General features: G+C 32.8%; 1 protein-coding gene across 2 annotated transcripts; it reads right to left on the minus strand.

Annotated features, from left to right (window-relative positions):
* Positions 1-1319: 1319 nt before the first annotated feature.
* LOC119606430 (circadian clock-controlled protein daywake) lies at positions 1320-5477 on the minus strand. 2 transcript variants are annotated; one of them, XM_037959944.1, is made up of 6 exons: positions 5220-5477; positions 4639-4731; positions 2137-2289; positions 1945-2078; positions 1741-1890; positions 1320-1682 (listed from the first exon to the last, which is right to left on the minus strand). In XM_037959944.1, exons 4-6 carry the CDS (start codon positions 2027-2029, stop codon positions 1483-1485), a joined length of 435 nt encoding a protein of 144 aa, XP_037815872.1. In that variant the 5' UTR covers positions 2030-2078; positions 2137-2289; positions 4639-4731; positions 5220-5477; the 3' UTR covers positions 1320-1482. The 2 variants fall into 2 exon arrangements, with proteins under 2 accessions (XP_037815872.1, XP_037815873.1); XM_037959945.1 differs by having other exon boundaries at positions 4639-4728; positions 5220-5438.
* Between the last annotated feature and the right edge of the window lie 8756 nt (positions 5478-14233).

Raw genomic sequence — 14233 nt, forward strand, 5'->3', positions numbered from 1 at the left:
GTTCTAGTTCTGTTCTAGTTCTGTTCTAGTTCTGTTCTAGTTCTGTTCTAGTTCTGTTCTAGTTTTGTTCTAGTTCTGTTCTAGTTCTGTTCTAGTTCTGTTTTAGTTCTGTTCTAGTTCTGTTCTAGTTCTGTTCTAGTTCTGTTCTAGTTCTGTTCTAGTTCTGTTCTAGTTCTGTTCTAGTTCTGTTCTAGTTCAGTTCTAGTTCTGTTCTTGTTCTGTTCTAGTTCTGTTCTAGTTCTGTTCTAGTTCTGTTCTAGTTCTGTTCTAGTTCTGTTCTAGTTCTGTTCTAGTTCTGTTCTAGTTCTGTTCCAGTTCTGTTCTAGTTCTGTTCTAGTTCTGTTCTAGTTCTATTCTAGTTCTGTTCTAGTTCAGTTCTAGTTCTGTTCTAGTTCTGTTCTAGTTCTGTTCTAGTTCTGTTCTAGTTCTGTTCTAGTTCTGTTCTAGTTCTGTTCTAGTTCTGTTCTAGTTCTGTTCTAGTTCTGTTCTAGTTTTGTTCTAGTTCTGTTCTAGTTCTGTTCTAGTTCAGTTCTAGTTCAGTTCTAGTTCAGTTCTAGTTCAGTTCTAGTTCAGTTCTAGTTCAGTTCTAGTTCAGTTCTAGTTCAGTTCTAGTTCAGTTCTAGTTCAGTTCTAGTTCAGTTCAGTTCTAGTTCAGTTCTAGTTCAGTTCTAGTTCAGCTCTAGTTCAGTTCTAGTTCAGTTCTAGTTCAGTTCTAGTTCAGTTCTAGTTCAGTTCTAGTTCAGTTCTAGTTCAGTTCTAGTTCAGTTCTAGTTCAGTTCTAGTTCAGTTCTAGTTCAGTTCTAGTTCAGTTCTAGTTCAGTTCTAGTTCAGTTCTAGTTCAGTTCTAGATCAGTTCTAGTTCAGTTCTAGTTCAGTTCTAGTTCAGTTCTAGTTCAGTTCTAGTTCAGTTCTAGTTCAGTTCTAGTTCAGTTCTAGTTCAGTTCTAGTTCAGTTCTAGTTCAGTTCTAGTTCAGTTCTAGTTCAGTTCTAGTTCAGTTCTAGTTCAGTTCTAGTTCAGTTCTAGTTCAGTTCTAGTTCAGTTCTAGTTCTAGTCAGTTCTAGTTCAGTTCTAGTTCAGTTCTAGTTCAGTTCTAGTTCAGAACTTAAGTAAACTAAAGTATGTCCAACTCGTTTGTTCCTCCCTGCTTGTTTTATCACATTGATTTGTAAGAGGATATCGGCTGGAACAACAACATTACACATTCTGTTTGTGGATAAAAACTTAATTGATCGTTGGTGTTTGGTTAAGGATTTTTATAGGCCCGCACTACAAATTAATGCTGTGCGCAGTTTTTCGTATAATGTGATTTTAAACCAAATTAAGTAATTTAACGAATTTTATTTAACGAAATATTTACATTATATATACATTACACAATCTGCCAACAATCTATAGATTACTTAATATTACTTTAACACTTTATTGCAATAAAATGCTTAAATATTTACATTTGTTTAACAATTGATAAGAATAACTATTAATTAAGATTTTTTAGGTTTTGCTTTACCATACAACTGCTCTGAGGTGGGTATATCGGTGACAAAGAAATTGGCCGGTATGAAGTGGAAAATTTTTCTCAAAACATCTAGTAAAATATCCTGGATGGTTTGGGTGATGACGGTATATAAAGCATCGGTTAACATGCGCCAGTTGTCATTGAAGAATTTATTAGTGCTGTCCTCTGCGAATGGGAAAAAAGTGGTATTATATGGTGCTTATAGTATTTAAGCCATACTCACCCAATTGCTTTTGTCCATTGAAAAGATTAGAGAAATACGATTTTAGACCCTCCAATTTAAAGTCCACATGGGTGCTGGTAACATTGTAAAAAGTAAATCCTCCCTTTTCGTACAATCTGGTCTTGGTATGCATTACCACAGTCATGTTTTCTTAAATTGTAAAAATATTTAAATTTTTGTATCTTCATTCAATTATAAACTAACCCGCATCCAAAAAAACTTCACCTCTACCATTCAAGGGTATCAACAATATTCTGCCAAACAGACTGTAATCTCCCTGTAATTTCATTACTGGTAAAACGAAAGTAGTTTTCCAACTAAAATCTTTGGAAGAGACTCTACAAGTTTAAGAACATATAAGAAAAGTTCGAAAGTGATTGAGGACTTTTCACTCACGCACTCTCCAACACATTGGTATGACCAAAACCTATAATTTTTACATTTGATAGTTCGACTTTCAAGTTAATCGCCTGACTATTGCCTTGGGTAATTTTAATGCGATTCAAGTAGAATGGATCGAAACTTTTGATGCTATCCAAACCGGGAATGCCTGGAAGAGATGATGTGGTAATTTGTGAGAAGAATGGGTATATAAAGTTTAAATCGACCCACAATAATACAAGTCTATAGTCTATAGACAAGACTATAGACTAGACTATAGACTAGACTATAGACAAGACTATAGACTAGACTATAGACTAGACTATAGACTAGACTATAGACTAGACTATAGACTAGACTATAGACTAGACTATAGACTAGACTATAGACTAGGACTATAGACTGACTATAGACTTGACTATAGACTAGACTATAGACTAGACTATAGACTAGACTATAGACTAGACTATAGACTAGACTATAGACTAGACTATAGACTAGACTATAGACTAGACTATAGACTAGACTATAGACTAGACTATAGACTAGACTATAGACTAGACTATAGACTAGACTATAGACTAGACTATAGACCTAGACTATAGACTAGACTATAGACTAGACTATAGACTAGACTATAGACTAGACTATAGACTAGACTATAGACTAGACTATAGACTAGACTATAGACTAGACTATAGACTAGACTATAGACTAGACTATAGACTAGACTATACTAGACATAGACTAACTAGACTAGACTATAGACTAGACTATAGAACTAGACTATAGACTAGACTATAGACTAGACTATAGACTAGACTATAGACTCTAGACTATACTAGACTAGACTATAGACTAGACTATAGACTAGACTATAGACTAGACTATAGACTAGACTAGACTAGACTATAGACTAGACTATAGACTAGACTATAGACTAGACTATAGACTAGACGAGACTATAGACTAGACTATAGACTAGACTATAGACTAGACTATAGACTAGACTATAGACTAGACTATAGACTAGACTATAGACTAGACTATAGACTAGACTATAGACTAGACTATAGACTAGACTATAGACTAGACTATAGACTAGACTATAGACTAGACTATAGACTAGACTATAGACTAGACTATAGACTAGACTATAGACTAGACTATAGACTAGACTATAGACTAGACTATAGACTAGACTATAGACTAGACTATAGACTAGACTATAGACTAGACTATAGACTAGACTATAGACTAGACTATAGACTAGACTATAGACTAGACTATAGACTAGACTATACTAGACTATAGACTAGACTATAGACTAGACTATAGACTAGACTATAGACTATAGACTATAGACTAGACTATAGACTAGACTATAGACTAGACTATAGACAGACTATAGACTAGACTATAGACTAGACTATAGACTAGACTATAGCTAGTTATATCCAGACTATAGCTAGACTATAGACTAGACTATAGACTAGACTATAGACAGACTATAGACTAGACTATAGACTGACTATAGACTAGACTATAGACTATCTATAGACTAGACTATAGACTAGACTATAGAGACTATAGACTAGTCTATAGACTAGACTTAGACTAGATCTATACTAGTCTATAGACTAGACTATGACTAGACTATAGACTAGATTATAGACTAGTCTATAGACTAGACTATAGACTAGATTATAGACTAGTCTATAGACTAGACTATAGACTAGACTATAGACTAGACTAGACTATAGACTAGATTATAGACTAGACTATAGACCAGACTATAGACTAGACTATAGACTAGACTATAGACTAGACTATAGACTAGACTATAGACTAGACTATAGACTAGACTATAGACTAGACTAGACTATAGACTAGACTATAGACTAGACTATAGACTAGACTATAGACTAGACTATAGACTAGACTATAGACTAGACTATAGACTAGTCTATAGACTAGACTATAGACTAGTCTATAGACTAGACTATAGACTAGACTATAGACTAGACTATAGACTAGACTATAGACTAGACTATAGACTAGACTATAGACTAGACTATAGACTAGACTATAGACTAGACTATAGACTAGACTATAGACTAGACTATAGACTAGACTATAGACTAGACTATAGACTAGACTATAGACTAGACTATAGACTAGACTATAGACTAGACTATAGACTAGACTATAGACTAGACTATAGACTAGACTATAGACTAGACTATAGACTAGACTATAGACTAGACTATAGACTAGACTATAGACTAGACTATAGACTAGACTATAGACTAGACTATAGACTAGACTATAGACTAGACTATAGACTAGACTACAGACTAGACCATAGACTAGACTATAGACTAGACTAGTCTATAGTCTAGTCAATAGTGTAGTCTAGTCTATAGTCTAGTCTATAGCCTGGTTTATAGCCCAGTCTATAGTCTAGTCTATAGTCTTTAACAGCTTAAGCTTCTTTTGTCCCAGTTAACAACTTACCCTCCATTTAGTTTATCAAATAGCTTTTGTATACTTTCAGTAGAACATTGGGTGAAGTTCTTATCAGCAATCTGACAACCTTTGATGTATCTGCTGTTAAAGAGGAAATATTGAAAGGTTTAGTTTAAATTCCGAAAGAACTAATAATTGTATTAACAGAAGCAATGAGACATTATGTTGCAATTGTTTCATTCTATATTAAGTCCAGTTACAAATTATGTTGCATTATATTGAATTATAATTTTTTGATATAAACTGGTCAGACTTGTTTGTTGTAGTTATCACTTGCTCAATCAGAAGCAAAATTTTGAATAATTTTTTTTAATTTTATATGAAATTAACATAATTATTTTTAAGTTTTTTTCCACAATTATGTTTTCTTCATTATTTATTAAATATTTACAAACACTTTTTACACAGTTGTCTGCAATTTTTGTTTTGTATTTTTTAGTTAGTTATAAGTGTTGCATGCCTTATGCACATTGCAACATGTAAAGTGAATGTTTATTTATTTCTCTTAATTATGTATTTATTCCGTTTTTTAAATTAACAAATTTTTCTTTTACTTTTCCATCACTTACGCGAATCTGTTAAAAATTTATCTTCACTTTTCACATAATCCCGAAGGCTTAAGAAAAACACAACAGCAATAATATAATAAAAATTCAATGCCATTATTGCAAAAATCTTTAATTTGTTGTTTTTATTATTTTCTTAAGAACTTTATTTAATAATAAACTTTACACCAAAAACGCCGCCAGTTAACTGAAATAAAACTTTGCCAAGTTGTGATTGAAAAAACTAAATAAATAAAATAAAAATTTAAGACAGCAGCAACTTCAAAACTAAAGTTTAAGAATTTGCTGCAGACAGAAAATAAAAACAAAATAAATATTATGCACATTCACACATACACACATACATATACACCAGCTAACTTAATTGAATTTCAACTAAATTTAAAGCAAAAAACAAGCAAACAGCACGATTAAAATGAAGTGTCGCAATAATCATGTCCAACATCAAACCTCCTAAAATAAAAACTCAAAAAAAAAAATTGTGTGAAACCAGCTAAAAGCCAACCATTAGAGCGTTTAATGCAGCAGCAAACTACTGATCACAGTCAAAACACTAAACAAATACAACAAATGCAACCAAAGCTTGTTTTTTTTTTCTCAACTTGCCACAAACGTAGCATGCACATTTTATGCTTTTTCATATCATGAGACGGGCGGCCAGTAAGTCAGTAGACCACTCTCGTCACATAATTAAAATTGGCAAAATCTTAAGAAATTCAATTTGTACAACTGGAAAATAGCAAAACTATTTGTTTGTGCTACTGCCTGACTGCATGTTAGGCAGTAGCTTTATGCTGGTTGCATTTGATGCAGGTGATTTTTTCAATTGCAACATCAAAGCGTTAAGCAGTAGCAACAAGTTCGTTGGCTTAAACTTGCATCACTTTGTTTTTAGACTTGATAAATGTTGTTTGTCTGAAGATTTGTGGGTAATAGATATGACGGCTTATAAAAGTTAAGGTATATAAAGTGAGTTAAGGTATTTGGAAGAGTTTGCTCAGAGTATAGTCTAGCCCATAGTGCAGACTTCTGCTCTAGTTCGGTTTTACTTCTGTTCTGGTTCTGTTCTAGTTCTATTCTAGTTCTGTTCTAGTTCTGTTCTAGTTCTGTTCTAGTTCTGTTCTAGTTCTGTTCTAGTTCTGTTCTAGTTCTGTTCTAGTTCAGTTCTAGTTCAGTTCTAGTTCTATTCTAGTTCTGTTCTAGTTCTGTTCTAGCTCTGTTCTAGTTCTGTTCTAGTTCTGTTCTAGTTCTGTTCTAGTTCTATTCTAGTTCTGTTCTAGTTCTGTTCTATTTCTGTTCTAGTTCTGTTCTAGTTCTGTTCTAGTTCTGTTCTAGTTCTGTTCTAGTTCTGTTCTGTTCTAGTTCTGTTCTAGTTCTGTTCTATGTTCTGTTCTAGTTCTGTTCTAGTTCTGTTCTAGTTCTGTTATAGTTCTGTTCTAGTTCTGTTCTAGTTCTGTTCTAGTTCTGTTCTAGTTCTGTTCTAGTTCTGTTCTAGTTCTGTTCTAGTTCTGTTCTAGTTCTGTTCTAGTTCTGATCTAGTTCTAGTTCACTTCTAGTTCACTTCTAGTTTAGTTCTAGTTCAGTTCTAGTTCTAGTTCAGTTCTAGTTCTGTTCTAGTTCTGTTCTAGTTCTGTTCTAGTTCTATTCTAGTTCTGTTCTAATTCTGTTCTAGTTCTATTCTAGTTCTGTTCTAGTTCTGTTCTAGTTCTGTTCTAGTTCTGTTCTAGTTCTGTTCTAGTTCTGTTCTAGTTCTGTTCTAGTTCTGTTCTATTTCTGTTCTAGTTCTGTTCTAGTTCTGTTCTAGTTCTGTTCTAGTTCTGTTCTAGTTCTGTTCTAGTTCTGTTCTAGTTCTGTTCTAGTTCTGTTCTAGTTCTGTTCTAGTTCTAGTTCTAGTTCTGTTCTAGTTCTGTTCTAGTTCGGTTTAAGTTCTGTTCTAGTTCTGTTCTAGTTCTGTTCTAGTTCTGTTCTAGTTCTGTTCTAGTTCTGTTCTAGTTCTGTTCTAGTTCTGTTCTAGTTCTGTTCTAGTCTGTTCTAGTTCTGTTCTAGTTCTGTTCTAGTTCTGTTCTAGTTCTGTTCTAGTTCTGTTCTAGTTTCTGTTCTAGTTCTGTTCTAAGTTCTGTTCTAGTTCTGTTCTAGTTCTGTTCTGTTCTAGTTCTGTTCTAGTTCTGTTCTAGTTCGTCTGTTCTGTTCTAGTTCTGTTCTAGTTCTGTTCTAGTTCTGTTCTAGTTCTGTTCTAGTTCTGTTCTAGTTTTGTTCTAGTTCTGTTCTAGTTCTGTTCTAGTTCTGTTCTAGTTCTGTTCTAGTTTATGTTCTAGTTCTGTTCTAGTTCTGTTCTAGTTCTAGTTCTAGTTCTTGTTCTAGTTCTGTTCTGTCGTTCTGTTCTGTTCTGTTCTAGTTCTGTTCTAGTTCTGTTCTATTCTATTCTTCTAGGTCTGTTCTAGTTCTGTTCTAGTTCTAGTTCTGTTCTAGTTCTGTTCTAGTTCTGTTCTAGTTCTGTTCTAGTTCTGTTCTAGTTCTGTTCTAGTTCTGTTCTAGTTCTGTTCTAGTTCTGTTCTAGTTCTGTTCTAGTTCTGTTCTAGTTCTGTTCTAGTTCTGTTCTAGTTCTGTTCTAGTTCTGTTCTAGTTCTGTTCTAGTTCTGTTCTAGTTCTGTTCTAGTTCTGTTCTAGTTCTGTTCTAGTTCTGTTCTAGTTCTGTTCTAGTTCTGTTCTAGTTCTGTTCTAGTTCTGTTCTAGTTCTGTTCTAGTTCTGTTCTAGTTTCTGTTCTAGTTCTGTTCTAGTTCTGTTCTAGTTCTGTTCTAGTTCTGTTCTAGTTCTGTTCTAGTTCTGTGTCTAGTTCTGTTCTGTCTAGTTCTGTTCTAGTTCTGTTCTAGTTCTGTTCTAGTTCTGTTCTAGTTCTGTTCTAGTTCTGTTCTAGTTCTGTTCTAGTTCTGTTCTAGTTCTGTTCTAGTTCTGTTCTAGTTCTGTTCTAGTTTCTGTTCTAGTTCTGTTCTAGTTCTGTTCTAGTTCTGTTCTAGTTCGTTCTAGTTCTGTTCTAGTTCTGTTCTAGTTCTGATCTAGTTCTGTTCTAGTTCTGTTCTAGTTCTGTTCTGTTCTTGTTCAATTCTAGTACAGTTGTAGTCTAGTTTATAGTCTGGTCTATAATCTGGTTTGTAGTATAGTTTATAGTCTAGAATATAGTTTATTCTATAGTCAAGTCTATAGTCTAGGCTATAGGCTAGTCTATAATCTGGTCTATAGTGTATTCTATAGTATACTCTATAGTACGTAAATATATTCTAGTCTATAGTAATTTCTATATTAATATTTTAATATGGTATATAGTCTAGTAGTAGTAGTCCAAAGTAATCACTATTTGTAGGATGTATAGTGTAGTTTATTTCATATTCTGCTTGTATCGATAAATTTCCATAATTGTTTTCTTTTGCAATTTTCTGTTTAACTCTGAATTTAATAAGTTCAACTATTTAGATGTTTAGATTATTTCCGTTTTTTTTTTTGGTTTTAACACTATAAACATGCGAGATATAACAAAGCGACTAGCAATGTTGCAATAAGACAAATTTGACCATATGCAGGTTGATACAACAAGCAAGCGATTTATTGTTTCAAATAAGACCAGGTAACATTGAATGCTTAAATGCTGCAATAAATTTTGAGGTTGATTTGTTAATAGGAATTTAAATGAAGTGGAATATTTTGTTTAGCGTTATAAATATTAAATAATGTTTAGTTTAATAAGAAGTATATAATTTAAAGGGGAAGGAAAGCTTAGAGAAGGTGGTGGATTAGTGGATATTAATGTGAAATAGATTTTTTAACATTTTTTCCTTAAAAAAAAGTATTAAGTTTAATTCCCTGAACTCAATTTACAAATTCTCTTAATTAATTTTTGTTCGCACACACAAAAATATTCATAAAACTTTGTTAATGAATTTATTATTACTTTTTTTAATTCGCTCAAAAAAGGTTTCTCCCCCAAAAAAAAGACCAGAAAAACACACACAAACATTGAGAATGAAGAGCCAGAAAAATAAATGAAAAATCCTAAACTGAAAGTAAAACCAAACCAAATGATCATTTTGGCTTTTGTATGCGGTTTTATAAATAAATCGGCTTATATGGATGGTGAATGCAAAATATGAATAAATAAATTTATTATAAAAACACTGTATCCCCTCCCCTGCCCCTCGACTCACCTTTACACACACACATATGCTTAAACAAGTGGGTCCAGCTAGGTGGGAAACGTAACAAATTGCTGAAAAAAAAGGGAAAGGCCAAATACTTGAAAACAGATTTGTGGGGACTTTGTGTAGAAATATTCATAATTGTGTTAAGTGGGTGTTAAATACAACAACAACAACAACAAAAAAGGGGGCGAAGTATTATAGACAATTTAAAGGGAAAAAATAACTAAAAAGTTTATTTTAAGCTGAAAATTGAACAATTTACATATTTGACCAACAAACTTTAGTGACAAATTAATTATAATTGTTAAAGCTGCTGAAAAAAAGAGGAGCATAATAATAGATTTGAAATAAATGAATCCTATTTAGAATTCCTCTAACAAGACCAAGTTATTTGCGGTGGTAATAAATACCAAAAAAAAAAATATTAATTTTCTCCCCAAAAACAAGCAAAAACCCAAAAACTCATTTCATGGGTCAAAACATACAATCTTGGTATTTGATAAAAATTCATTACAACAACTTTTAGGCCAAAACCAGAAAAAAAACATTTCAAACAATTCCTACTGGACGACAACCAACTAAAAATCAATTGAAACTCCAAAAACACATACAACAACATAATGAAGGAAACCAACTGACTACTAAAACAATAACTGGGTGTCTGTCCTCCCTTTTCAAACCCCCCTATCCTTATAACACAAAAAATGATTATGACCAAGGTTTAAAAAACCAGTCAAGGGAAATAACATGTGAATCATTTGTTAACTACACAGATGTAAAACTATTCTCCTTGTTGTCCACAGCATCAATAGCAGCAGCATCATCATCAAAATCCTATTAGTTGCAATTCTCACAATACGTTTGATTGTCTTTCTGTCTATTTTTGTATAGCTTTCATGGACTGGATGAAGTTGTTTTTTTTTAGGCAAATTAATTTCACTTCTCGTTGTTAGGCAGAAAAGGCAGGTGAAAGGGACAATTAACTGAAAAAGGCCCTAAAAACATATCCCACAAATACTGAAATAGAACAGAACTAGAACAGAACTAGAACAGAACTAGAACAGAAGTAGAACAGAAGTAGAACAAAACTAGAACAGAACTAGAACTAAAACAGAACTAGAACAGAACTACAGAACTAGAACAGAACTAGAACAGAACTAGAACAGAACTAGAACAGAACTAGAACAGAACTAGAACAGAACTAGAACAGAACTAGAACAGAACTAGAACAGAACTAGAACAGAATTAGAACAGAACTAGAACAGAACTAGAACAGAACTAGAACAGAACTAGAACAGAACTAGAACAGAACTAGAACAGAACTAGAACAGAACTAGAACAGAACTAGAACAGAACTAGAACAGAACTAGAACAGAACTAGAACAGATCTAGAACAGAACTAGAACAGAACTAGAACAGAACTAGAACAGAACTAGAACAGAACTAGAACAGAACTAGAACAGAACTAGAACAGAACTAGAACAGATCTAGAACAGAACTAGAACAGAACTAGAACAGAACTAGAACAGAACTAGAACAGAACTAGAACAGAACTAGAACAGAACTAAAAACAGAACTAGAACAGAACTAGAACAGAACTAGAACAGAACTAGAACAGAACTAGAACAGAACTAGAACAGAACTAGAACAGAACTAGAACAGAACTAGAACAGAACTAGAACAGAACTAGAACAGAACTAGAACAGAACTAGAACAGAACTAGAACAGAACGTGAACAGAACTAGAACAGAACTAGAACAGAACTAGAACAGAACTAGAACAGAACTAGAACAGAACTAGAACAGAACTAGAACAGAACTAGAACAGAACTAGAACAGAACTAGAACAGAACTAGAACAGAACTAGAACAGAACTAGAACTGAACTAGAACAGAACTAGAACAGAACTAGAACAGAACTAGAACAGAACTAGAACAGAACTAGAACAGAACTAGAACAGAACTAGAACAGAACTAGAACAGAACTAGAACAGAACTAGAACAGAACTAGAACAGAACTAGAACTAGAAACAGAACTAGAACAGAACTAGAACAGAACTAGAACAGAACTAGAACAGAACTAGAACAGAACTAGAACAGAACTAGAACTGAACTAGAACAGAACTAGAACAGAACTAGAACAGAACTAGAACAGAACTAGAACAGAACTAGAACAGAACTAGAACAGAACTAGAACAGAACTAGAACAGAACTAGAACAGAACTAGAACAGAACTAGAACAGAACTAGAACAGAACTAGAACAGAACTAGAACAGAACTAGAACAGAACTAGAACAGAACTAGAACATAACTAGAACATAACTAGAACATAACTAGAACAGAACTAGAACAGAACTTGAAAAGAACTAGAACAGAACTAGAACAGAACTCGAACAGAACTAGAACAGAACTAGAACAGAACTAGAACAGAACTAGAACAGAACTAGAACAGAACTAGAACAGAACTAGAACAGAACTAGAACAGAAGACTAGAACAGAACTAGAACAGAACAGAAAAACTAGAACAGAACTAGAACAGAACTAGAACAGAACTAGAACAGAACTAGAACAGAACTAGAACAGAACTAGAACAGAACTAGAACAGAACTAGAACAGAACTAGAACAGAACTAGAACAGAACTAGAACAGAACTAGAACAGAACTAGAACAGAACTAGAACAGAACTAGAACAGAACTAGAACAGAACTAGAACAGAACTAGAACAGAACTAGAACAGAACTAGAACAGAACTAGAACAGAACTAGAACAGAACTAACATAACTAGAACAGAACTAGAACAGAACTAGAACAGAACTAGAACAGAACTAGAACAGAACTAGAACAGAACTAGAACAGAACTAGAACAGAACTAGAACAGAACTAGAACAGAACTAGAACAGAACTAGAACAGAACTAGAACAGAACTAGAACAGAACTAGAGCGGAACAGAACAGAACTAGAACAGAACTAGAACAGAACTAGAACAGAACTAGAACAGAACTAGAACAGAACTAGAACAGAACTAGAACAGAACTAGAACAGAACTAGAAAAGAACTAGAACAGAACTAGAACTGAACTAGAACTGAACTAGAACTGAACTAGAACTGAACTAGAACTGAACTAGAACTGAACTAGAACTGAACTAGAACTGAACTAGAACTGAACTAGAACTGAACTAGAACTGAACTAGAACTGAACTAGAACTGAACTAGAACTGAACTAGAACTGAACTAGAACTGAACTAGAACTGAACTAGAACTGAACTAGAACTGAACTAGAACTGAACTAGAACTGAACTAGAACTGAACTAGAACTGAACTAGAACTGAACTAGAGCTGAACTAGAACTGAACTAGAACTGAACTAGAACTGAACTAGAACTGAACTAGAACTGAACTAGAACTGAACTAGAACTGAACTAGAACAGTACTAGAACTAGAATAGAATTAGAACTGAACTAGAAAGGCCCCTTTACTGCTTTTTTTTACAATAGCTATAAGCTTGATTTAGTCTAAACAAAAATTTTATTAACTTTTTCGTATAGTTAAGCAATGATAATCATCATCATCATCTGCAAAAGGTATAACAAATCTCACCTTTTCTATTTTGCACTCTTTGTCTACAAAAGTTACCTTTTAAACTTTTACTCCATAATTCCCGGCAATTTGTGACAATTCTCTATTATTTTTTATTATAACCATTGTTGTTATTGCCAATTTTTCTTGGGGGTAAGCAGATTACAGCCGAAAAGGTAGAGAAATTAATTTTTTGTATGTTCTCTTTCTAAACCCTTTTGTTAAATCTATTGAATTTTAGATTTCTTTTGGTGTTCGAGGTTGGGTATTAATCAGCAACACCACTGGTTGCTGGTGACCTTTTTTCTCTAGTTTGGGAGCAACAGACGACCCTTGGCTAACTTTTGCTTTGGCATTAGACAAATTTTCATAACTAAGTGTGAAAATAGTAGTATATTTCTGGGACAATTGCCAAAAAAAGGACACATAATCACAATTATCTTTAAAATATATTATTTTGTTTTGTTATAAGCATATTTGTGTATTAGTTATAATTTGGTTGTTGTTGCTGATTTTCCCTTTTGGTCTGCTCTATTTGGGGAGATTTTAAGTTTTTTTATAAAAAGGGATGTGGTTATTGTCCTTTTATTGTCTTGTTAATGAAAATATTTTGTTCTTTTGTAGGTTGTAGTTTTTTTTTTTGCGTTTTATAAGGCTGATTATGATTTTTGTTAAAAAGACGTTTGACATTTTTCTGGGTTTATTTAAGAGGATTTTAAATTTGGAGTCTTACAGGGATCTAAAATCTTTTTGTTGCAACGCAATTTATGTATCGAATCTAAGATAGTTGGTAGAAGGAAAATATTAATTGGAATTTTAGTGCAGATAGGACTTAAAGGATTTATATTTTAAGGAAAATTAAAAATCATAATTTTAAAATTTAATTAAAAATAGGAAAAGATAACACGAACTCACAAACAAAATAAAGAAAGCTAATTTTGCGCAAATATTTTTTAAGAAAAGCTATTTTTTAGCAAAATTTGTTAAAGAAAGCTAAGTTTTGTGCAAAATTTACTAAAGAAAGCAAATTTTGTGTAAAATTTACTGATGAAATTTTGTGCAAAATTTACTAAAGAAAGTAAATTTTGTGCAAATTTTACTAAAGAAAGCTAATTTTTGTGCAAAATTTACTAAAGAAGCAAATTTTGTGCAAAATTTATTAAGGAAAGCAAATTTTGTGCAAAATTAAGTAAAGAAAGCTAATTTTTGTGCAAAATTAACTAAAAAAAATGCACATTTTGTGCAAAATTTAC

This window comes from Lucilia sericata, unplaced genomic scaffold (genome assembly GCF_015586225.1).
Source record: "Lucilia sericata isolate MDLA Ls3-8-SP2 unplaced genomic scaffold, ASM1558622v1 Contig000584F_arrow, whole genome shotgun sequence".
Taxonomy (NCBI): domain Eukaryota; kingdom Metazoa; phylum Arthropoda; class Insecta; order Diptera; family Calliphoridae; genus Lucilia; species Lucilia sericata.